The sequence below is a fragment of the Erinaceus europaeus genome, chromosome 9 (assembly GCF_950295315.1).
Source record: "Erinaceus europaeus chromosome 9, mEriEur2.1, whole genome shotgun sequence".
NCBI lineage: Eukaryota > Metazoa > Chordata > Mammalia > Eulipotyphla > Erinaceidae > Erinaceus > Erinaceus europaeus.
In genome coordinates, this window is record NC_080170.1 from 10,010,602 (window position 1) to 10,030,163 (window position 19,562).

Sequence of the window (19,562 nt, forward strand, 5' to 3'; positions counted from 1 at the left end):
CAGTATAGATAGCCAGGTGCTGTTTTGTTGGGGAAAAAAATTAGTAGCAAAGGGGATGGGTGGTGTACCTGATAGAGCGCACACCACACTGCTATGCACAACAGCCAGTGTTCAAATCCCCTGCCCTACCTCCAGAGCCGGGACACCCTGAGCAATGAAGTAATGCTGCAGGTGTCTCTTACGTCTCTCCCTCAGTGTATCAATAATGTTAGCGACCATCACTACCACCACCACCGTCACCAAGAAGATAGTGACTCCGGGAATGGTAGAATAAGTAGTAGAGTCACTGAGCCCCAGTGATAACCCTGCTGGCAAGAGAGAAAAGGCTGGTAGCAAAGTTAATTTGCTGAATGCAGTCAGCCTGCAGTGTTGGTTCTGAACAGAGCCAGCATTGCAACACTCACATTGGCGCTGAAGTGGGAATGAATATTGGTTTACGACACTTAACATTGACTCACATTGGAACCAGCGCTACCCAGTCTAAGCTGGAACCATTTAATCAAATGTGTATGTGTGTTTTTTAATATTTTATTTATTAATGAGAATGATAGGGGGACAGAGAGAAAGAACCAGACATCACACCAGTACATGTGCTGCCGAGGGTTGAACTCGGGACCTCATGCTTGAGAGTCCAGTGCTTTATCTATTGCACCACCTCCCGGATCACTCGATGTTTGTTTGTTTTTAAAATATTTATTTATTTATTCCCTTTTGTTGCCCTTGTTGTTTTATTGTTGTAGTTATTATTGTTGTTCTTGATGTCATCGTTGTTGGATAGGACAGAGAGAAATAGAGGAGGGGAAGACAGAGGGAGAGAAAGACAGACACCTGCAGACCTGCTTCACCACCTGTGAAGCGACTCTCCTGCAGGTGGGGAGCTGGGGGCTCGAACCGGGACCCTTCCGCCGGTCCTTGTGCTTTGCGCCGCATGCGCTTAACCTGCTGCACCACCGCCCAACTCCCGTTTGTTTTTTTAAGATGTTATTTATTTATGAGAAAGATAGGAGAGAGAAAGAACCAGATATCACTCTGGCACATGTGCTCTGCCGGGGACTGAACTCGGGACCTCATGCTTGAGAGTCCAAAGCTTTACTACTGCGCCACCTCCTGGACCACTTTTTTTAAAAGATACTCGATGTGTTTTTAATTCTTGTCATTGAACTCCTCCAGTGCTTGGCTCTGCCTTGCCTTGTGCCTGCTCTGCCCTCTCTCCCCATCTGCTGCCAGTCTGCTTGGTGGTGTCCTGCTCTCTTCCTTGTTCCTTCCACACTCAGCAGCCAAAATAAATGTCTTAAAAAATGTACATATGTGGGGCTGGGTGGTGGCGCACATGTTACAGTGCACAAGGACCCAGGTTTGAACCCCCAGTTCCCACTTGCAGGAGGAAGTCTTCACAAGTGGTGAAGCAATGCTGCAGGTGTGTCTGTCTCTGTCTCTCACCCTCTATCCCTTCCTCCTCTCTCTATTTCTGTCGCTATCCAATAAATAAATAAAAATTTTAAAAAATGTACATATGTTGGGAGTCGGGCAGTAGCGCTGCGGGTTAAGTGCACATGCTGCAAAGCGCAAGGACCAGTGTAAGGATCCGGGTTCGAGCCCCTGGCTCCCCCACCTGCAGAGGAGTCGCTTTACAGGTGGTGAAGCGGGTCTGCTGCAGGTGTCTTATCTTTCCCTCTCTCTCTCTCTCTCTCTCTCTCTCTCCCCCTTTTCTCTCCATGTCTCTCTATTCTATCCAATAATGACATCAATAACAACTACAACAATAAAAAACAAGGGCAACAAAAAGGAAAATATATATATATATATATTTATATTTAAAGATTTTATTTATTTATTTATTTATTTATTTATTTATGAGAAACATAGGAGAGAGAAAGAGCCAGACATCACTCTGGTACATGTGCTGCCGGGGATTGAACTCAGGACTTCATGCTTGAGAGTCCGATGCTTTATCCACTGCGCCACCTCCCAGACCCCTTAAAGATTTTTTTTTTTTTTTAACAAGAGCACTGCTCAACTCTGACTTATGGCAGTGTGGGGGACTGAACCTGGGACTTAAGAGCCTCAGGCATCAGGCATGAAAGTCTCTTTGCATAACCATTATGCTATACCCCCACCCCGGAATAAATAAATATTTTAAAAGATTAATTAAAAAATGGAAATATTAATAAGACCATAGAATAAAAGAGGTATACCTCCACACAGTTTCTACCACCAGAACTCCGTATCCTATCCCCTGTCCTGATAGCTTTCCTATTTTTTTTTTAATATTTTATTTATTTATGAGAAAGATAGGAGGAGAGAGAAAGAACCAGGCATCACTCTGCCACATGTGCTGCTGAGGATCAAACTCGGGATCTCATGCTTGAGAGTCCAAAGCTTTACCACTGCACCACCTCCCAGACCACAGCTTTCCTATACTTTATCCCTCTGGGAGTATGGACCCAGGATCATTATGGGGTGCAGAAGGTGGAAGGTCTGGCTTCTGTAACTGCTTCCCTGCTGAACATGGGTCATTGGCAGGTCGATCCATACTCCCAGCCTGTCTCTCTCTTTCCCTAGCTGGGCAGAGCTCTGGGGAAGCGGGGCTCTAGGACACAATGGTGGGGTCATCTGACCAGCGAAGCCAGGTTGGCATCATGGTAGCATCTGGAACCTGGTAGCTGAAGAAGAGTTAAGATATAAAACAGACCAAATTGTTGACTAATCATGAACCCAAAGGCAAGAATATTGCAGATGAATATTTTTGGGGTCTCCATTTTGGAAAAACTAGTAGATCTGTTTTAGGTATATTCCAAGGGGCCCATGACTTTACTAATTTTTGCCTGAGTCTGACATCTAATTATTTTTTTTTCAATTTTTTAATTTGTGACTAACAGTAGGTTACAAGACACTAAGATTACTGCATATAGTTCCATACTACACCCACCACCAAAGCTCTGTGCCCCCACTTCTCAGAGATAACCATCATAGTTCTTACAAGTCTTAGAAACAGCTTGCTTGCTTCTTTTTTTTTCAAATACATGTGTATCAGACTCCTAAATTTCACATGCGTGAAATGGTGCAGTGTTTGTCATTCATTTTTTAACTTATTTTACTAAGCATCATCACCTCCAGTTCCATTCATTTTGTTGCTAAGGACACAGTATCTTTTTTTTTTTAAAGATTTTATTTATTTATGAGAAAGGAGGAGAGAGAGAGAGAGAACCAGACATCACTCTGGTACATGTGCTTCCGGGGATTGAACTCAGGACCTCATGCTTGAGAGTACAAAGCTTTACCACTGTGCCACCTCCCGGACCACCTTTTAGGAGGAGAAAGAACCAGACATCACTCTGACATATCATCTTTTTTTAACTGCAGAGTAGTATTCCCTGGAATATATATCCTGTCACTTCTTTAACCAGTCTCCTGTGGATGGGTATTTGAGCTGCTTCCACTCTTTGGCTGTTGTGAGTAATGCAGCTGTGAATACAGGGGTGCACGTGTCCCTTCTAATTAGTGTTGAGTGTCCACTGGATAAGTGCCTAAGAGTGGGATTGCCGGGTCATAAGGTAATTCTGTTCTTAATTGTTTTAAGGACTCTCCACATAAGTCTTCCAAAGGGACTACACCAAACAGCATTCCCACCAGCAGTGAAGCAGAGTCCCTTTTCTCCACAACTTCTCCAACGCCTACCATTTCTCGTTCTGTTGGTGGAAGCCACTCACTCAGGGGTGAGGCGAAATCTCAGTGTAGTGTTAATTTGCATTTCTCTAGTGATAAGTGAAGTGTGGAGCATTTCTTCCTGTGTCTGTGGGCCATGTGTATCTCTTCTTTAGAAAACAGTTTAGTTCCCTGGCCTGTTTTTTTTTTTTTTTTAATTTTTTTACCTCCAGGGTTATTGTTGGGATTTGATGCTTGGACTATGAATCTACTGCTCCTGGAGGCTATTTTTCCCTTTTATTGTTGCCCCTTGTTGTTTACTGTTGTTGTTGTTGTTATTGTTATTGCTATCCTTGTTGGATAGGACAGTGAGGAAGGGAAGACAGAGGGGGAGAGAAAGAAAGAACCTGCAGACCTGCTTCACTGCTTGTGAAGCGACCCCCCTGCAGGTGGGAAGCTGGGGGCTTGAACTAGAATCCTTATGCTGGTCCTTTCACTTGGCACCATGTGCGCTTAACCTGCTGCACTACCGCCCGGCCCCCTCTGTTTTTTTATTGGGCTATTTTTACTTCTTTTGTAGGTCTGTACCAATTCTGTATAGACTGTAGTAACATCTTACTGAAAGTGAGCATAGGATTTGTCCTGACCTGCTGAATATAGTGTTAAGCTCTGGGTAGTGATTGTGAGTCCTGGCTTTGTATCACAGTTGTGTGGAAACCCCCACCCCCCACCCCCCACCCCCAGAAAGTGTGCCTGGGCCCCAACTTCGGCTGTTGATGCCTTTCTTTCAGGTTGTTCTGATCTGCAATAAGGTTGAGAAGCACCGCCCCCTGGGTGGAAAGTCTTTCCCCTGCTTACTGTTCAGACCTTTCTCGCCAGCTTGTCAAGTTTGTTCTGTCCCAGAAATCACCCCCTTCCCGTTTTTTCCACTGTGTAAGTTTTTCGTCTGAGAGTTGATTCGGTTGACAGAAAAGTTGCAAAGAGCAGTGTGCAGCCTTCCTTCAGAGAGGAAAAACCGGGCCACCTCAGATCTCTTCAGTGGGGAGATAACGACTGCCACCTCTCCAGATTCAAAGGAGGTCTCGAAACTTGACATCAGGCTCAACCTGACGCTGTTGACTGGCTACGGAAGAAGGGCAAACGCTAGAAGAAGGGGAGCCGGCTACAGTAGGCAAGCTGGTGAGAGGCCTGGAATGGTCCAGGACTAGTCAGGGGTCTGCATAGCCAAGCAGAGCACACGGGACCCAGCGCCAGGACCTGGCTTCAAGCTCCCACACCCCCTGTAGGGGTAAAGCTTCATGAGCAGTGGAGCAGTGCTGTAAATGTCATGCTCTCTCCCCACCCCCCTTTCTCTCTCAGTTTCTCTCTGTCCGTAAGAAAAACCTATTCAGGGCCACTGGTTCTTTTCTTTTTCTTCCCCTATAAATGTATATACCACACGTTCTTTCTTTTCTAATCACTTTGTTCTGGAGATATTGACTCCTGTGATTGTTTTCATTGGTTTTTGCTGGGTACATCTCCCCAGGGTGGGTGACCACACCTCAGCTGCTGCCATCCTCCACCATAGGGGCACTGGATCTCCACCCCCCTTTGACGCTCTGCGCACACCCCACCCTCCCAAGTTTTCAGATCTGCTGTGGAAGGCCACCATCCATTTTAACCTTTATTATTTCTTGCTGTGAGTGGCATCTGCTACTCGTCCTTCTAATTTTACTTAACATGATTCTCTCAAGTTCACCCACGTGCACTATTCCATTTGGTATGGCTCCAGTGTAGCACAGCTTCCTTAGCCACTCATCTGTTGTCTAGTACTTGTTTCCAAAATTGAACTATTACAGATAGTGCTGCCACGATCACAGGCATGCGGAGATCCCTTTGGACAACTGATTTTAGTTGACGCTGGGGGAGGAGTTGCTGCATGTGCGGTGGGTCCATCGCAGGGTTCTGAGGAATCTCCAGACTCTTTTCCACAGGGAGCTAATGATTCTTTTGCTTTTTTTGATTATTTTCTTTTCTAGCCAGTGATTCTTAATACAGGTGGTGTGTGTGTGTGTGTGTGTGTGTGTGTGTGTGTGTGTGTGTGTGTGTGTGTGTGTGTTTGATAGAGACAGAAATTGAGAAGGAAGGGGGAGATAGACGAGAGATAACCTGCAGCATGGTTTCACTACTCATGTTTTATGCCCTGCAGATGAAGACCAGGGACTTGGACCTGGGTCCTTGTGCACTGTACTGTATGCATTCAACCAGGTGTGCCACCACCCAGCCCCCTCACCACAGTCCTTAAGCAGAGTTTAAACACGGGGGTCAGGCGGTAGTGCAATGGGTTAAGTGCACATGGCACGAAGTGTAAGGACCTGCAGAAGGATCCTGGTTCGAGCCTCTGGCTCCCCACTTGCAGGGGGCGTCGTCGCTTCACAAGTGGTAAAGCAGATCTGCAGGCATCTTTCTCTCCCCCTCTGTGTCTCCCCTCTTCTCTCTGTCCTATCCAATAATGACAACATTAATGGCAATAATAACAATAATGGCAACAACAAGAGCAACAAAATGGGGAAAACATCATCCAGGATCAGTGAATTCATAGTGCAGGCACTGAGTCCCAGCCTAGAGGCAAAAAAATTTTTTAAAGAAATATATTTAAAAAATTTTTTTATTTATTATTATAACCCCCCCCCCCCATTTTGTTGTCCTTGTTGTTGCCATCGCTGTCATTATTGGACAGAACAGAGAGAAATCGAAAGAGGAGGGCAAGACAGAGGGGGAGAGAAAGATAAACACCTGCAGACCTGCTTCACCGCCTGTGAAGCGACTCCTCTGCAGGTGGGGAGCCGGGGCGGGGGGCTGGAACCAGGATCCTTGTGCTGGTCCTTGTGCTTTGTGCCATGTGTGCTTAACCCACTGCGCCACTGCCTGACTCCCAGGAATTTTTTTTTTTTTTTTTTTTTACCAGAGCACTACTCAGCTCTGGCTTATGGTGGTGCGGGGGATTGAACCTGGGATTTGATGGAGCCTCAGGCACACAGTCTGTTTGCATAACCATTATGCTATCTACCCCCACCCAAAATATTTTTTAATATCTATTTATTTTCTCTTTTTGTTGCCCTTTTTTAAATTGTTGTTGTTATTGATGTTGTCATTGATAGATAGGACAGAGAGAAATGGAGAGAGAAGGGGAGAGAAAGACACCTGAAGACCTGTTTCACCACTTGTGAAGTGACCCTCCTGCAGGTGGGGAGCCGGGGGCTCGAAACCAGATCCTTAGGCCGGTCCTTGCGCTTTGCATCATATGTGCTTAACCTGCGCTACTTCCCAACTCCCTCCCCCCCCAAAAAAAGATTTTAAACACTAAGATTTTAAAAAGATTTTACCTTGGAGGTAAAAAAAGAAAGGTTTTAAACACTAAGAAAAAAATACATTGGCTGAATTTATGCTAGTATAATTAAAAATTAGTAAACAGTTGTAAAAAAATGTTTGTCTTAAGCTCTGGGAAGGTTATCCAGTTCAAACTGAGTCACTTGCACAGAAAGAAAGATAATCCAGAGTGACTGGCTGTGTGGGGGCCTGGCTGCAGGGTGCAGAATCGAGACAGGAGCCTCGGACTTGGACTCCTCGCTGCTTGTAGTGTTTTCCTGTCCGCTTGAGATCAGCCTTTCTCTCCTGTTGCTTGCAAATTAGTGAATTTCTTTAGGCATAAGAGTATATCCTATAGGGAGTCAGGCGGTAGCGCAGTGGGTTAATCAACACACTGCTAAACTCTAGCTTGTAAAGGTGTCGGATTGAGTCTGGGACCATGGAGCCTCAGGCATCATAGTCTTTCACATAGCCATTATACTGTCTCTCTCCCTTTCTACCTCTCTCTCTCTGCCTCTCTCTCGCTCTCTCTCTCTCTCATTTTACCAGGGCATTTATTTCTCAGCTCTGGCTTATGGTATTTTTGCATAACCATTATGCTGTCTCCACAGCCCTCACTTGAACTGTTCAGTTTGTTGAGTATTAGGCGTCTAAAGGCAAGCAGCAAACAGTCTAGAAAACTGGGTTGAGGCCACATTGTAGAAAGACTTGAATGCCAGACTGAGGATTTTGGAATTTATTATTCAGTGAGTTGAATTTATTTTCCAGATTTGGGGATTATCATCCAGTCAACTGAAAAGAGCAGAGGAACAATTTACACACCCACACAAGAAGAGTCAGAAAGACAGAGAAATAAATTATTTTGACAGTTCAGTTGAGGTTTTTTTTTTTTTTTTTTTTTTTTTCAAAGCTGCCTTAAGATGTTGGCTATAGAATGGGAATGTGGTTACAGACGGAACACAGGGAGTGAGTGATCAGGATTTGATCACTGAAGTATGAAGATGAGACTGCCGTTCCAAATGCCACCTTTGCCTGTGTTCTGGAGGGTGTCACCAGCACCTGTGATGTTGGAGGTGCCACACCTTCTAGGGGAACACATCTAGTGTTATGGAAATATCCGTGGCACAGTTCCAAGTGTTAGCATTCCAAGGTGTTTCAGCTCTAGGGTGCAGCAGACCCAAAGGGTAAGTTTGAGTCTGAGACTGTGTGGAGGGCAGGGAGATATATTGCTTATATACCCTTCGTGTGTGGGGGGGTGGTGAAAAAGGTACATTTTGATTGGCTACAAGGTGCTCCAATCAGATGTGTACTCAGGTACAAGGGTAATGTGCGATCGGATTGGTCACGTTGTGCCATTGATTTGTAAGTGAATACAAAATGAAAGATACAATTTGGTTAACTACGTTCTGCCAAATAAAAAGATTCAACCTGATAGGTTACATTTCTAGTCCCCTCGGTTTGCTGAAATGCGGGTATTGTGCACCCGCCTGTCTGGCCACTGTGGAATTGGGGAACATTTCATTTCACTAGTAGGCCTTTGCTGCCCCAGCTCGGTAGAGACGCAGGCCCCAAAATTAAATCAGGAGTTACTTGAGTAAAAGGAGTAGTTGTGAACTAAGAACTAAGTGAGATTGTCAAGGATGGGAGGTCTAGAGAGAAAAGTAGACACACTCCTCCGTTACTACATTCTCACCTTTACAAGGATAGAAGGGGAGCTGGACAAGGAGTGTTGGTCAGAGACAGAGTGCCCGGAGAACAGTTTGAGGAGGGGACTGTGTTATGTGAGGAAATCCGGTTCACAAACTCAGTAATGAGGTTTACATGGGGGCTGGCAGCAGAGCTCAGTCAGACAGTGCGCTTGCTTTGTCATGGCACAAGACACAGGTTCGAGACCAGCCCTCTCCACAGGAAGCTTTGGTGCTGTGGTATCGTTCCTTCATGTCTCTCTCTGTCTGAAAAAGTCATCCTGGCGTGAAGCCCCAGTGATGACCAAAAATTAGAAGACTTTCTAAATGGTTCATGTTGTAACCTAGGTTAGGGTTCAAGAGATGCTTACCTAACCTGACTCCCACAGGAATGTCAAAGCAACACTAGGGGAAGCTCTGTTGACATGGTGTCTATTTATCTCTGAATGAATGAAAAAGTTAGCCTGTAGTGGTGAGGTTGTGCATGTGTGTAAGGCCTTGGTTCTACAAAATGAATTAATAGACTAGGTTGTACTTCAACAGGTAAAATGACCTAAGTTGATGAAAAGTAACATTTTCCAGGAAATCAGTGAAGCAGGTCTGATTGTGAAGCGACTCCCCTGCAGGTGGGGAGCTGGGGGCTCGAACTGGGATCCTTCTGCCGGTCCTTGGGCTTTGCGCCACCTGCACTTAACCCGCTGTGCTACCGTCCAACTCCCCTATATATTTATTTTAAATAGTATAGTGGCTTAGCACAAAAAAATTGAAGATGTCTTTTATTTTTTTTTAATTTCTTTATTGGAGAATTAGTGTTTTACATTCAACAGTAAATACAATAGTTTGTACATGCATAACATTCCCCAGTTTCCTATATAACAATACAAGCTCCACTAGGTCCTCTATTGTCTTTCATTTTTTAATTTTTCTTTAAAGATTTTTTCCCCCTGTGGTTTTGAAGATGTATTTGTTTACTAATCAGTTAAAGACAGAACCAGAACTTTACTCTGGCACTTGCAATGCCAGGGATCGAACTCAGGACCTCATACGTACGGATTTCACCTTTTTAGCCACTACCCACCTCCTGAGTTGCAAAATCTTCTTAAAATTTAGTTTATTGATTTATTTATTCATTTATTGGGTAGTGACAGAGAGAAACTGAGATGGAAAGGAGGGATATAGAGAAAGTGATACCTGCAGCACTGCTTCACCACTTGTGAAGCATCCCCCCACTAGTAGGGACAGGACTGGGGACTTGTGCATGGTGACGTGTATACTCAATTGAGTGCACCACCACCTGCCACCCCCCAAAAAATTCTTTGATTTCTTTAATTTAAAATTGGAAAAACATGATCGGGAGGTGGCACAGTGGATAAAGCATGATGCTCTCAGTCATCAGGTCCTGAGTTCAATCGGCGCACATGTACCAGAGTGATGTCTGGTTCTTTCTCTCTTCCTACTTATTAATAAATAAATAAATTCTTTCAAAAATTACTAAGTCCTTTTTAAAAATTTCTTTATTGGGAAATTAATGTTTTACATTCAACAGTAAATACAATAGTTTGTACATGAATAACATTTCCCAGTTTTCCAAATACCAATACAACTCCCACTAGGTCCTCTGTCATCCTTCTTGGACCTGTATTCTCCCCACCCACCCACCCCAGAGTCTTTTACTTTGGTGCGATACGCCAATTCCAGTTCAGGTTCTACTTGTGTTTTCTCTTCTGATCTTGTTTTTCAACTTCTTCCTGAGAGTGAGATCATCCCATATTCATCCTTCTGTTTCTGACTTATTTCACTTAACAGGAATTTTTCAAGGTCCATCCATGATTGGCTGAAAACGGTGAAGTCACCATTTTTTACAGCTGAGTAGTATTCCATTGTGTATATATACCACAACTTGCTCAGCTACTCATCTGTTGTTGGACACCTGGGTTGCTTCCAGGTTTTGGCTATTACAAATTGTGCTGCCAAGAACATATGTGTACACAGATCTTTTTGGATGGGTGTGTTGGGTTCCTTAGGATATATCCCCAGGAAAGGAATTGCAGGATCATAGGGTAGGTCCATTTCTAGCCTTTTGAGAGTTCTTCAGACTGTTCTCCACAGAGGTTGGACCAATTGACATTTCCACCAGCAGTGTAGGAGGGTTCCTTTGACCCCACACCTTCTCCAGCATTTGCTGCTGTTACCTTTTCTGATGTATGACATTCTCACAGGAGTGAAGTGGTATCTCATTATTGTCTTGATTTGCATGTCTCTGACAATCAAAGACTTGGAGCATTTTTTTCATGTGTTTCTCGGCCTTCTGGATCTCTTCTGTGGTGAATACTCTGTCCATGTCCTCCCCCCATTTTTGGATGGGGTTATTTGTTGTCCTGTTGTTGAGATTTGCAAGTTCTTTATATATTCTGGTTATTAGCCTCTTGTCTGATGTATGGCATGTAAAAATCTTCTCCCATTCTGTGAGGGGTCTCTTGGTTTGGGTAGTAGTTTCTTTAGCTGTGAAGAAGCTTTTTAATTTGATGTAGTCCCATAGGTTTATACTTGTCTTAGTCTTCTTTGTAATTGGATTCGTTTCATTGAAGATGTCTTTAAATTTTATGTGGAAAAGAGTTTTGTCAATATTTTCCTCTAAGTATCTGATAGTTTGTGGTCTAACATTGAAGTCCTTGATCCACTTGGAATTTACTTTTGTATTTGATGAAATATAATGGTTCAGTTTCATTCTTCTGCATGTTTCAACCCATTTTTTCCAACACCATTTGTTGAAGAGACTGCTTTTCCCCATTGAATAGTCTGGGCCCCTTTGTCAAAGATTATATGTCCATAGGTATGGGGGCTTACCTCTGGGCTCTCAATTCTATTCCACTGGTCAGTATGACTATTCATGTTCCAGTACCAAGCAGTTTTTTTTTTAATCTTATTTTTTATTTAAGAAAGGATTAATTAACAAAACCATAGGGTAGGAGGGGTACAATTCCACACAATTCCCACCACCCAATCTCCATTTCCCACCCCCTCCCCTGATAGCTTTCCCATTCTCTATCCCTCTGGGAGCATGGACCCAGGGTCATTGTGGGTTGCAGAAGGTAGGTCTGGCTTCTGTAATTGCTTCCCCGCTGAACATGGGCGTTGACTGGTCGGTCCATACTCCCAGTCTGCCTCTCTCTTTCCCTAGTAGGGTGAGTCTCTGGGGAAGCTGAGCTCCAGGACACATTGGTGGGGTCTTCAGTCTAGGGAAGCCTGGCCGGCATCCTGATGACATCTGGAACCTGGTGACTGAAAAGAGAGTAAACATACGAAGCCAACAAATTGTTGAGCAATCATGGACCCAAAGCTACCAAGCAGTTTTGATGACAATGGCCATATAATACAATTTGAGATCTAGGAGTGTGATGCCTCCGGTTCTGTTCTTTTTTCTCAAGATTGTTTTGGCAATTCTAGGTCTTTTTTGGTTCCAGATAAACATTTGTTCTATTCTCCTAAAAAATGTGCTTGGGATCTTGATGGGGATAGCATTAAATTTGTATATGGCTCTGGGTAGTATATTCATTTTGATGATGTTAATTCTTCCAGCCCATGAACATGGAATATCTTTCCACTTCTTTGTGTCTTTTTTAATTTCCTTGAGTAGTGACTCATAATTTTCAGTATTTAAGTCTTTCACTTCTTTGGTTAGTTTTATTCCTAGATATTTTATTGTTTTTGTTGCTATAGTAAAAGGAATTGATTTCTGGATTTCAATTTCTTCTAACTTAGTGTTTGCATAGAGGAATGCCACTGACTTTTGAATGTTAATTTTATAGCCTGACACATTACTGTATTGCCTGATGATTTCCAAAAGCTTCTTGCTAGATTCCTTAGGTTTTTCTATGTATACTATCATGTCATCTGCAAATAGGGAGAGTTTGACTTCTTCTCTCCCAATCTGTATGCCTTTAATTCCTTGCTCCTGCCTGATTGCTATGGCAAGAACTTCCAACACTATGTTGAATAGTAATGGTGATAGTGGGCAGCCCTGTCTAGTACCTGATCTGAGGGGAAATGCTTCCAGTTTTTCACCATTGAGTATGATGTTGGCTGTAGGTTTGCTATATATAGACTCCACTATCTTCAGGAATTTTCCATCTATTCCCATTTTTTGTAGTGTTTTGGTCATCAAGGGATGTTGTATTTTGTCAAAGGCTTTCTCTGCGTCTATTGATATGACCATGTGGTTTTTGGTTGGATTTGCCCTGAGTAATTTTTTTCCTCTTCAGGATCTGACTGGCATAGAATCTATGGATCAATGTCGCCACACTTTGGAACAACATAACTGGAACATCGAGGTACAGTAGGTTCATTCTGGGCTTCATTTACTTATTTCATTTGTGTTTGCCTTATGAGAGTGGCCAGAGCACACCTGACCCTGGGGATCAGACCTCTGGCCTTACTTGCGCTTTGCGCAACCTGTACTTCACCCGCTGCCCTACCACCCAGCTCCCGCTAGCACTGTTGTTTTTTTAATTTTAATTTATTTATTTAAAAAAGGAGACATTAACAAAACCATAGGATAAGACGGATACAACTCCACACAATTCCCACCACCAGAACTCTGTATCCCATCCCCTCCCCCGATAGCTTTCCTATTCTTTATCTGGGAGTATGGACCCAAGGTCATTGCGGGATACAGAAGGTGGAAGGTCTGGCTTCTGTAATTGCTTCCCCGCTGAACATGGGCGTTGACAGGTCGATCCATACTCCAGCCCCAGAGTGGGGTCCTGGGGAAGCGGAGCTCCAGGACACATTGGTGGGGTTGTCTGTCCAGGGAAGTCTGGTCGGCATCCTGCTAGCCTCTGGAACCTGGTGGCTGACAAGAGAGTGAACATACAAAGCCAAACAAGTTGTTGACCAACTAGTGCTGTTTTTAATCTTATGACCATTCCCAGTATGGGCTGGCGTGTTAAGATTTTGATTTGCATTTTTTTTTTATTTACTTATTCCCTTTTGTTGCCCTTGTTGTTTTATTGTTGTCGTTGTTGTTGGATAGGACAGAGAGAAATGGAGAGAGGAGGGAAAGACAGAGAGGGGGAGAGAAAGACAGACACCTGTAGACCTGCTTCACCTCTGTGAAGTGACCCCCTTGCAGGTGGGGAGCTGGGGCTCCAACCAGGATCCTTGATCTGGTCCTTGTGCTTTGCGCCACCTGCGCTTAACCCACTGTTCTACAGCCTGAGTCCCTTGATTTGCATTTTTCTGATGACTGATAACATAAGCACATTAAAAAAAAATTTTTTTTTAACCAGAGCACTGCTCAGCTCTGGCTTATGGTGGTACAGGCGATTGAACCTGGGACTTTGGAGCCTCCGGCATTAGAATCTGTTTGCATAACCATTATGCTACCTACCCTCTGTCCCCACCCCCCTCTTTTTTTAAGGTGTTATTTATTAATGAGAAAGATAGGAGGAGAAAGAACCAGACATCACTCTGGCACATGTGCTCCTGGGGATCGAACTCAGGACCTCATGCCTGAGAGTCCAAAGCCCTGTCACTGCACTACTTCCCAGACTAAGGGAACTAGTATTCTTACAGTTGTGGTTTACACAGGAAGAGTACAGACTGAAGTCAGCTAAAGGGACAGACACATGAGCAGTCTTGTTCAAGCTCTAAGGGTCCATATTCTTCTCCTGTGGAAGCCGGCACCCTCACCTGAGCTTCAGCTTCCAGGTTTTCACAGCATGACGAATTTGCTTCTGATCGACCTCTTCTCCGGCCGGGTTGACCGCTTCTGTATTGCCCAAAGGCCCTGGAGAGCCAGCCCAGCTCTAGAATCCAGTAACAAAAATAGATGATCGCCCAGTAGCTTACAGAAAAGATGGAAAACCAGGGTATTTGTTACACTTGACAAAGTTACTTTTTCAGAGGCAGAATTGTATGTATGTCTCTCCCCCCCCCCCCCCAGTATCTTCTGTTTGCCATTAATCTTTATGTGGTGCACACTACAGCTATATATACACTAAAAAAAATTGGAACACAGCAGAGAAGTTTAGCATGTCTCCAGTATAAGGATGCAAATTCACAAAGCATTTCATATTTCAAAAAGAATCTTTAGTGTGGTAAATGTATAGATGTGTAGTCATCTCGGTCAGTTTTCAAGTGAGCCCTGAGAGATAGATCCTTATTTTGCACACGAGGATGGTGAGACTCAGAAGCCAAAGTGGGCCGGGCAGTAGCGCAGCCAGTTAAGCGCACATGATGGCGCAAAGTGCAAGGACTGGTGTGAGGATCCCGGCTCAAGGCTCCCCACCTGCAGGGGGGTCGCTTCACAGGTGGTGAAGCAGGTCTGCGGGTGTCTTGTCTTTCTCTCCTCCTCTCTGTCTTTCTCTCTTCTCTCAATTTCTCTCTGTCCTATCCAACAGCAATAACAATAAAAACAAGGGCAACAACAACAACAAAAAAGGAAAAATGGTCTCCAGAAGCAGTGGGCTCGTAGTGTAGGAACCGACCTCCAGTGATAACCCTGGAGGCTAATAATAATAATAATTAATAATAATGATGACGATAATAATAATAATGTGGTCTGGGAGGTGGCACAGTGGCTAAGGCATTAGACTCAAGCATGAGGTCCTGAGTTCGATTCCCGGCAGCACATGTACCAAAGTGATGTCTGATTCTTTCTCTTCTCCTATCTTTCTAATAAATAAATAATATTTAAAAAAGAAAGATAAAATAATAAAAGCAAAACCAAAGCAAAGCAGCTGAGTGGGGAACTAAGCTGCAGTGAGGCTGTCTCTGCTCCAGAGTCATTGCTCCTGTCAGACACCATGCCTCAGGCCCGCTCAGCTGCACCATCTCTGCGGCTGTTTCCTTAGGCTGTGCTGTGACACACCATCCTGGCCTCACACACGCATGTACCTTCTGAGGACGAGCAACGCGCTCACTGCGTAAAGGCAGCTTCCCACTGAGTTCCCTGCATGAGCCTAGTGCTAGTAGTTCTGTAGCCATGACCACACCGTGTCTCTGTGACAGCCACGCCTCTCAGTGACCTGAATGGTGGGTGACCTGCTTCCAAACACCGAGCATTAGTGGCCTCAGCTCCTCTTAGGTTGGTCTGCACGTGTCTGGTAATTCTTGCTTCTCGCTTCCCTCCTCAGGCTGCCGTCCAGGACAGATTGAATGAGCAAGAGGGCGTCCCAAGCGTTTTCAACCCCCCTCCACCCCGGCCCCTGCAGGTTAACACAGCCGACCACAGGATCTACAGCTATGTTGTCTCAAGACCACAGCCGAGGGCAAGTTATTTCATGGCTGGGGATCCACACACTCCTTGTTTTGGTTACATTGATCTTTTTATAAAAGAGCGAAAGAAATATTTAGAATGTGGGCCTGTTAATTATATCTCAGTCATAGGTAGATTTTTGGTTTTTTTGTTCTTGATCCCATAATGAATTGATACAGTTACTATCTTTTCATTTTTCATTACCAGTTATTTGGAGTGAGAGAGAGTGTGTGTGTGTGTGTGTGTGTTTTGAATACCTAGCTTTTTAACTTGTCTAAAGTATTCGCCACATATTTATTAGCTCTCTTTTTTTTTCTTTGTGGACCTAGGGCCTCACATGTAGATGATTTTTTTTTTTTTTTAATTTATTTGGGAGTCGGGCAGTAGTGCAGCAGGTTAAGTGCACGTGGCTCACGCAAAGCGCAAGGACCGGCGTAAGGATCACGGTTAGAGCCCCAGCTCCCCATCTGTAGGTGAGTCGCTTCACAGGCAGTGAAGCAGGTCTGCAGGTGTGTCTACCTTTCTCTCCTCCTGTCTTCCCCTCCTCTCTCCATTTCTCTCTGTCCTATCCAACAACGACGACAACAACAATAATAACCACAACAACAATGAAAAACAAGGACAACAAAAAGGGGAAAATCAATAAATATTTAAAAATTAAAAAAAAATTATTCCTTTTTGTTGCCCCTTTTTAAAAAGTCTTTATTGTTGTAGTTATTGATGTTGTCGTAGTTGGATAGGACAGACAGAAATGGAGAGAGGAGGGGGAGACAGAGAGGGGGAGAGAAAGATTATGAAGCGACTCCCCTGCAGGTGGGGAGCCGGGGGCTCGAACCGGGATCCTTATGCCGTCCTTGTGCTTTGTGCCACCTGCGCTTAACCGCGTGAGCTACAGCCCGACTCCCATGTAGATGATTTTTTACTGCTCCAGTCCATCCTTTTCTGTTTAGAGAGAGAAAGAGAAATGACACAGCACTGAAAACTCCTTGGTTGTCCTAGTGCTAGAACTTGAACCTGGGTTGTGTCCATGGCAGTGCCTGCTCCTTACCCAGCAAGTTTGCCTTCTAGTGTGTCTTTTTAAATTTATTATTTTTATTATTTTAAAATTTATGATAGAGACCTAACTTGAGAGGAAAGGGGGAGATAGGGAGATACATAGCTGCAGCACTGCTTCACTGTTTGGGAAGCTTCTGCTCCCACAGGTGGGGACCAGGGGCTTGAACCCCGGTCCTTGTGATATGATGTGTGTGCTTAACGAGTTGCACCACTACCGAGCCCCTGGAGTGTCTCCCCCCCAAAATAGAGACAAAGGCACCGGTTCTTTCACTGCAGTAGGGGCTGAGGTCAGACTTGAATCTCGCACATGGCAAAAGCAGCGCACTATCCAAGTAAGTGCTTGCTGTCCTAAGAGTATCCATTTCAACCTAAAAGATCTACCAAGGGTTTTTATTTCATTTCATTTCATTTTGGGGGGGGGGGTTCATACATGTGCAAAAAAATGATAATAATACCATGGCTGCTATACCACCTTTTCCCTTCTTTTCTTCTGTATAGAAGGGGGGAGGGAGAGACTCCACAGCTCTGCCTCCTGATGTGCCAGTGCTTAATCCAGGGTGCATGCCCTACGGGGTGAGCTGTCTTCTCCCCATGGCTGTTGAAGTCCTTGTCGTCTCACTTAATTTTAAGCTGCTTCTAGGGAAGTGTAGCATGGGCTCTTTGGGGAGGCCTTGGCCCCCACACTTGAGCATTTGAGTTATTCTCGAACTCTGGTAGCAAGGATGTGCTTTTAGTTCAAGGCTCATTAAGAGTGCTCCAGAATGCCAGGTATTTTGGTGTTGCGGGTCCAGAGGTGAGTGAAGACAACCCCCCCCCCCCCCCCGCATATCCCACAGTCTCAGTTAAGGAGTTTTCTGTGCACATCCATCATGAACTCCAGAGGAAACACGCCCTGTGACCTAGGCAGCAGTTAAAATGTATTCCATCTTCATTCCTTTTTCTAGAATATTTGCAGTGTTTAAAAAGTGGAACTTCCTAGTGGTTTTGGAGAACAGAGATTCCTTGAGCAGTTACATTATTCCAGGAGCCTCAAGCTCCCTTCCCATAGACATGGGGGGCCTTGGGTTAACAGCGTGACATAGAGAAACTCCTGGTAAACTGTAGAGACATATATGACACTAGTCGTTAATGGTTAATGTACTGTCATTTGTATATAGTGTTTGTGATAGTAATAATGGTACTTACCTTTCTTTTTCCTAAGATTTATTCATTTTAGAAAGAGTAAGAATGGGCAGGGGAGATAGCATAATGGTAATGCAAAAAGACTTTCATACCTGAGGTTCCAAAGTCCTCAGTTTAATCCCTAGCCACCAAAACCCAGAGCTGAGTAATCGAACAGTGCTCTTATTGGGGTGGGGGTGGGAGCATCATGTGACAAATGCAATGCTAGGGATTGAACATGGGACCTCATACTTGAGCGCCCAGCACTATTTGCTGTGCTTCCTTCTGGATCACAGTAATGATCTTTCCTGCTCTTCCTGTGTAGGATGGAGAGAGTGGCGTCTAACTTTGTGTTTTGAAATTTCAGGGACTGCTCGGATGGGGTTATTACTTGATAATGCTTCCATTCCGGTTTACCTACTACACAATACTTGACATATTTCGGTATGTACTTCTGTGTTTATATGTTTGAACCACAGGGCTGATGTAAGAACAGATTGAAGACTCTTCTGATCAGACTTTTCACATAGTGTGAAATACTGGAAATGGTTCAAAAGTAGTCACAGATACTGTGACCAGGAATTTCCAGCAGCCAGTCTCCCTACATCAGTCGTTATCCTTCCTCAGCCCATCATGTCTGTCACCTCTAGCCCCTCAGAAAGCTTTCCTTTCTAACCAGCACTATCTCCTGGTTTCACATCCCTTCTAACTTTTACCCTAAACCATCACACCCCATCAGCTCCATCTGACTGTTCTGATCCCAGCAAGTTCTCTTGCTCTGAGATTCCTGCAGAGCGGTTTCACCCTCTATCCACTCCTTAAGTGTCTCACTGTCCCGGCAGCCCGTAGGGAGCTGACACTGGAACGCTTCCCATATAAATAGGTGCAGTTATATCTATACATGTACCTGCCCCTTTGTTTCACACCTTCCTATTTCCTCTCACTTTCTTTGTGGACCAGAGAGCTCAGTACCGGAAGCTGGAGAAGCACCAGGGCTAGACAGTATCAAGAGGGCCCAGGTTCCTGGCACGTCAGACTTGGTGTGTGTGTGTCCGAGAACTGAGCAGTTGATGACCCCATACCTAAGTTTATGAGCGCCCGGGCCTCTGGATGGAGCTGGAAGGTGTAATTTTATGTACAGGACACCCTCTGCTCCCTCCAAATACTGGATAACCTTTGCCTCGCATGGAGGCCAGGGACCTCACTTGAGCAGCTACAGTAGTGCAAGCATTGGACAATAATACCTCCACCCTTGGTGTCCTTGCTCTAGAGGAGTTTTTATTGGTCACCAGTTAATTAATTAGTACCTATTTCATTTTAGAACGAGCATGTCAGACCTTCAAAATGGAAATGAAGGCTGACAAGATGAAGATGACATCTCTACTTAACACGATTCTCCCTAAATTGTG

At 44.4% G+C, this 19,562-nt stretch overlaps 1 protein-coding gene across 1 annotated transcript in view; it reads left to right on the forward strand.

Annotated features, from left to right (window-relative positions):
• The window catches only part of FAF2 (Fas associated factor family member 2), a 55,683-nt gene that overhangs the window by 16,687 nt on the left and 19,434 nt on the right, over window positions 1–19,562 (forward strand). The window contains exons 2-4 of the mRNA XM_007524357.2: window positions 12,941–13,009; window positions 15,815–15,949; window positions 18,521–18,597. Coding sequence (XP_007524419.1) covers window positions 12,941–13,009; window positions 15,815–15,949; window positions 18,521–18,597 — 281 coding nt within the window. The remainder of the gene's footprint in view (window positions 1–12,940; window positions 13,010–15,814; window positions 15,950–18,520; window positions 18,598–19,562) is intronic.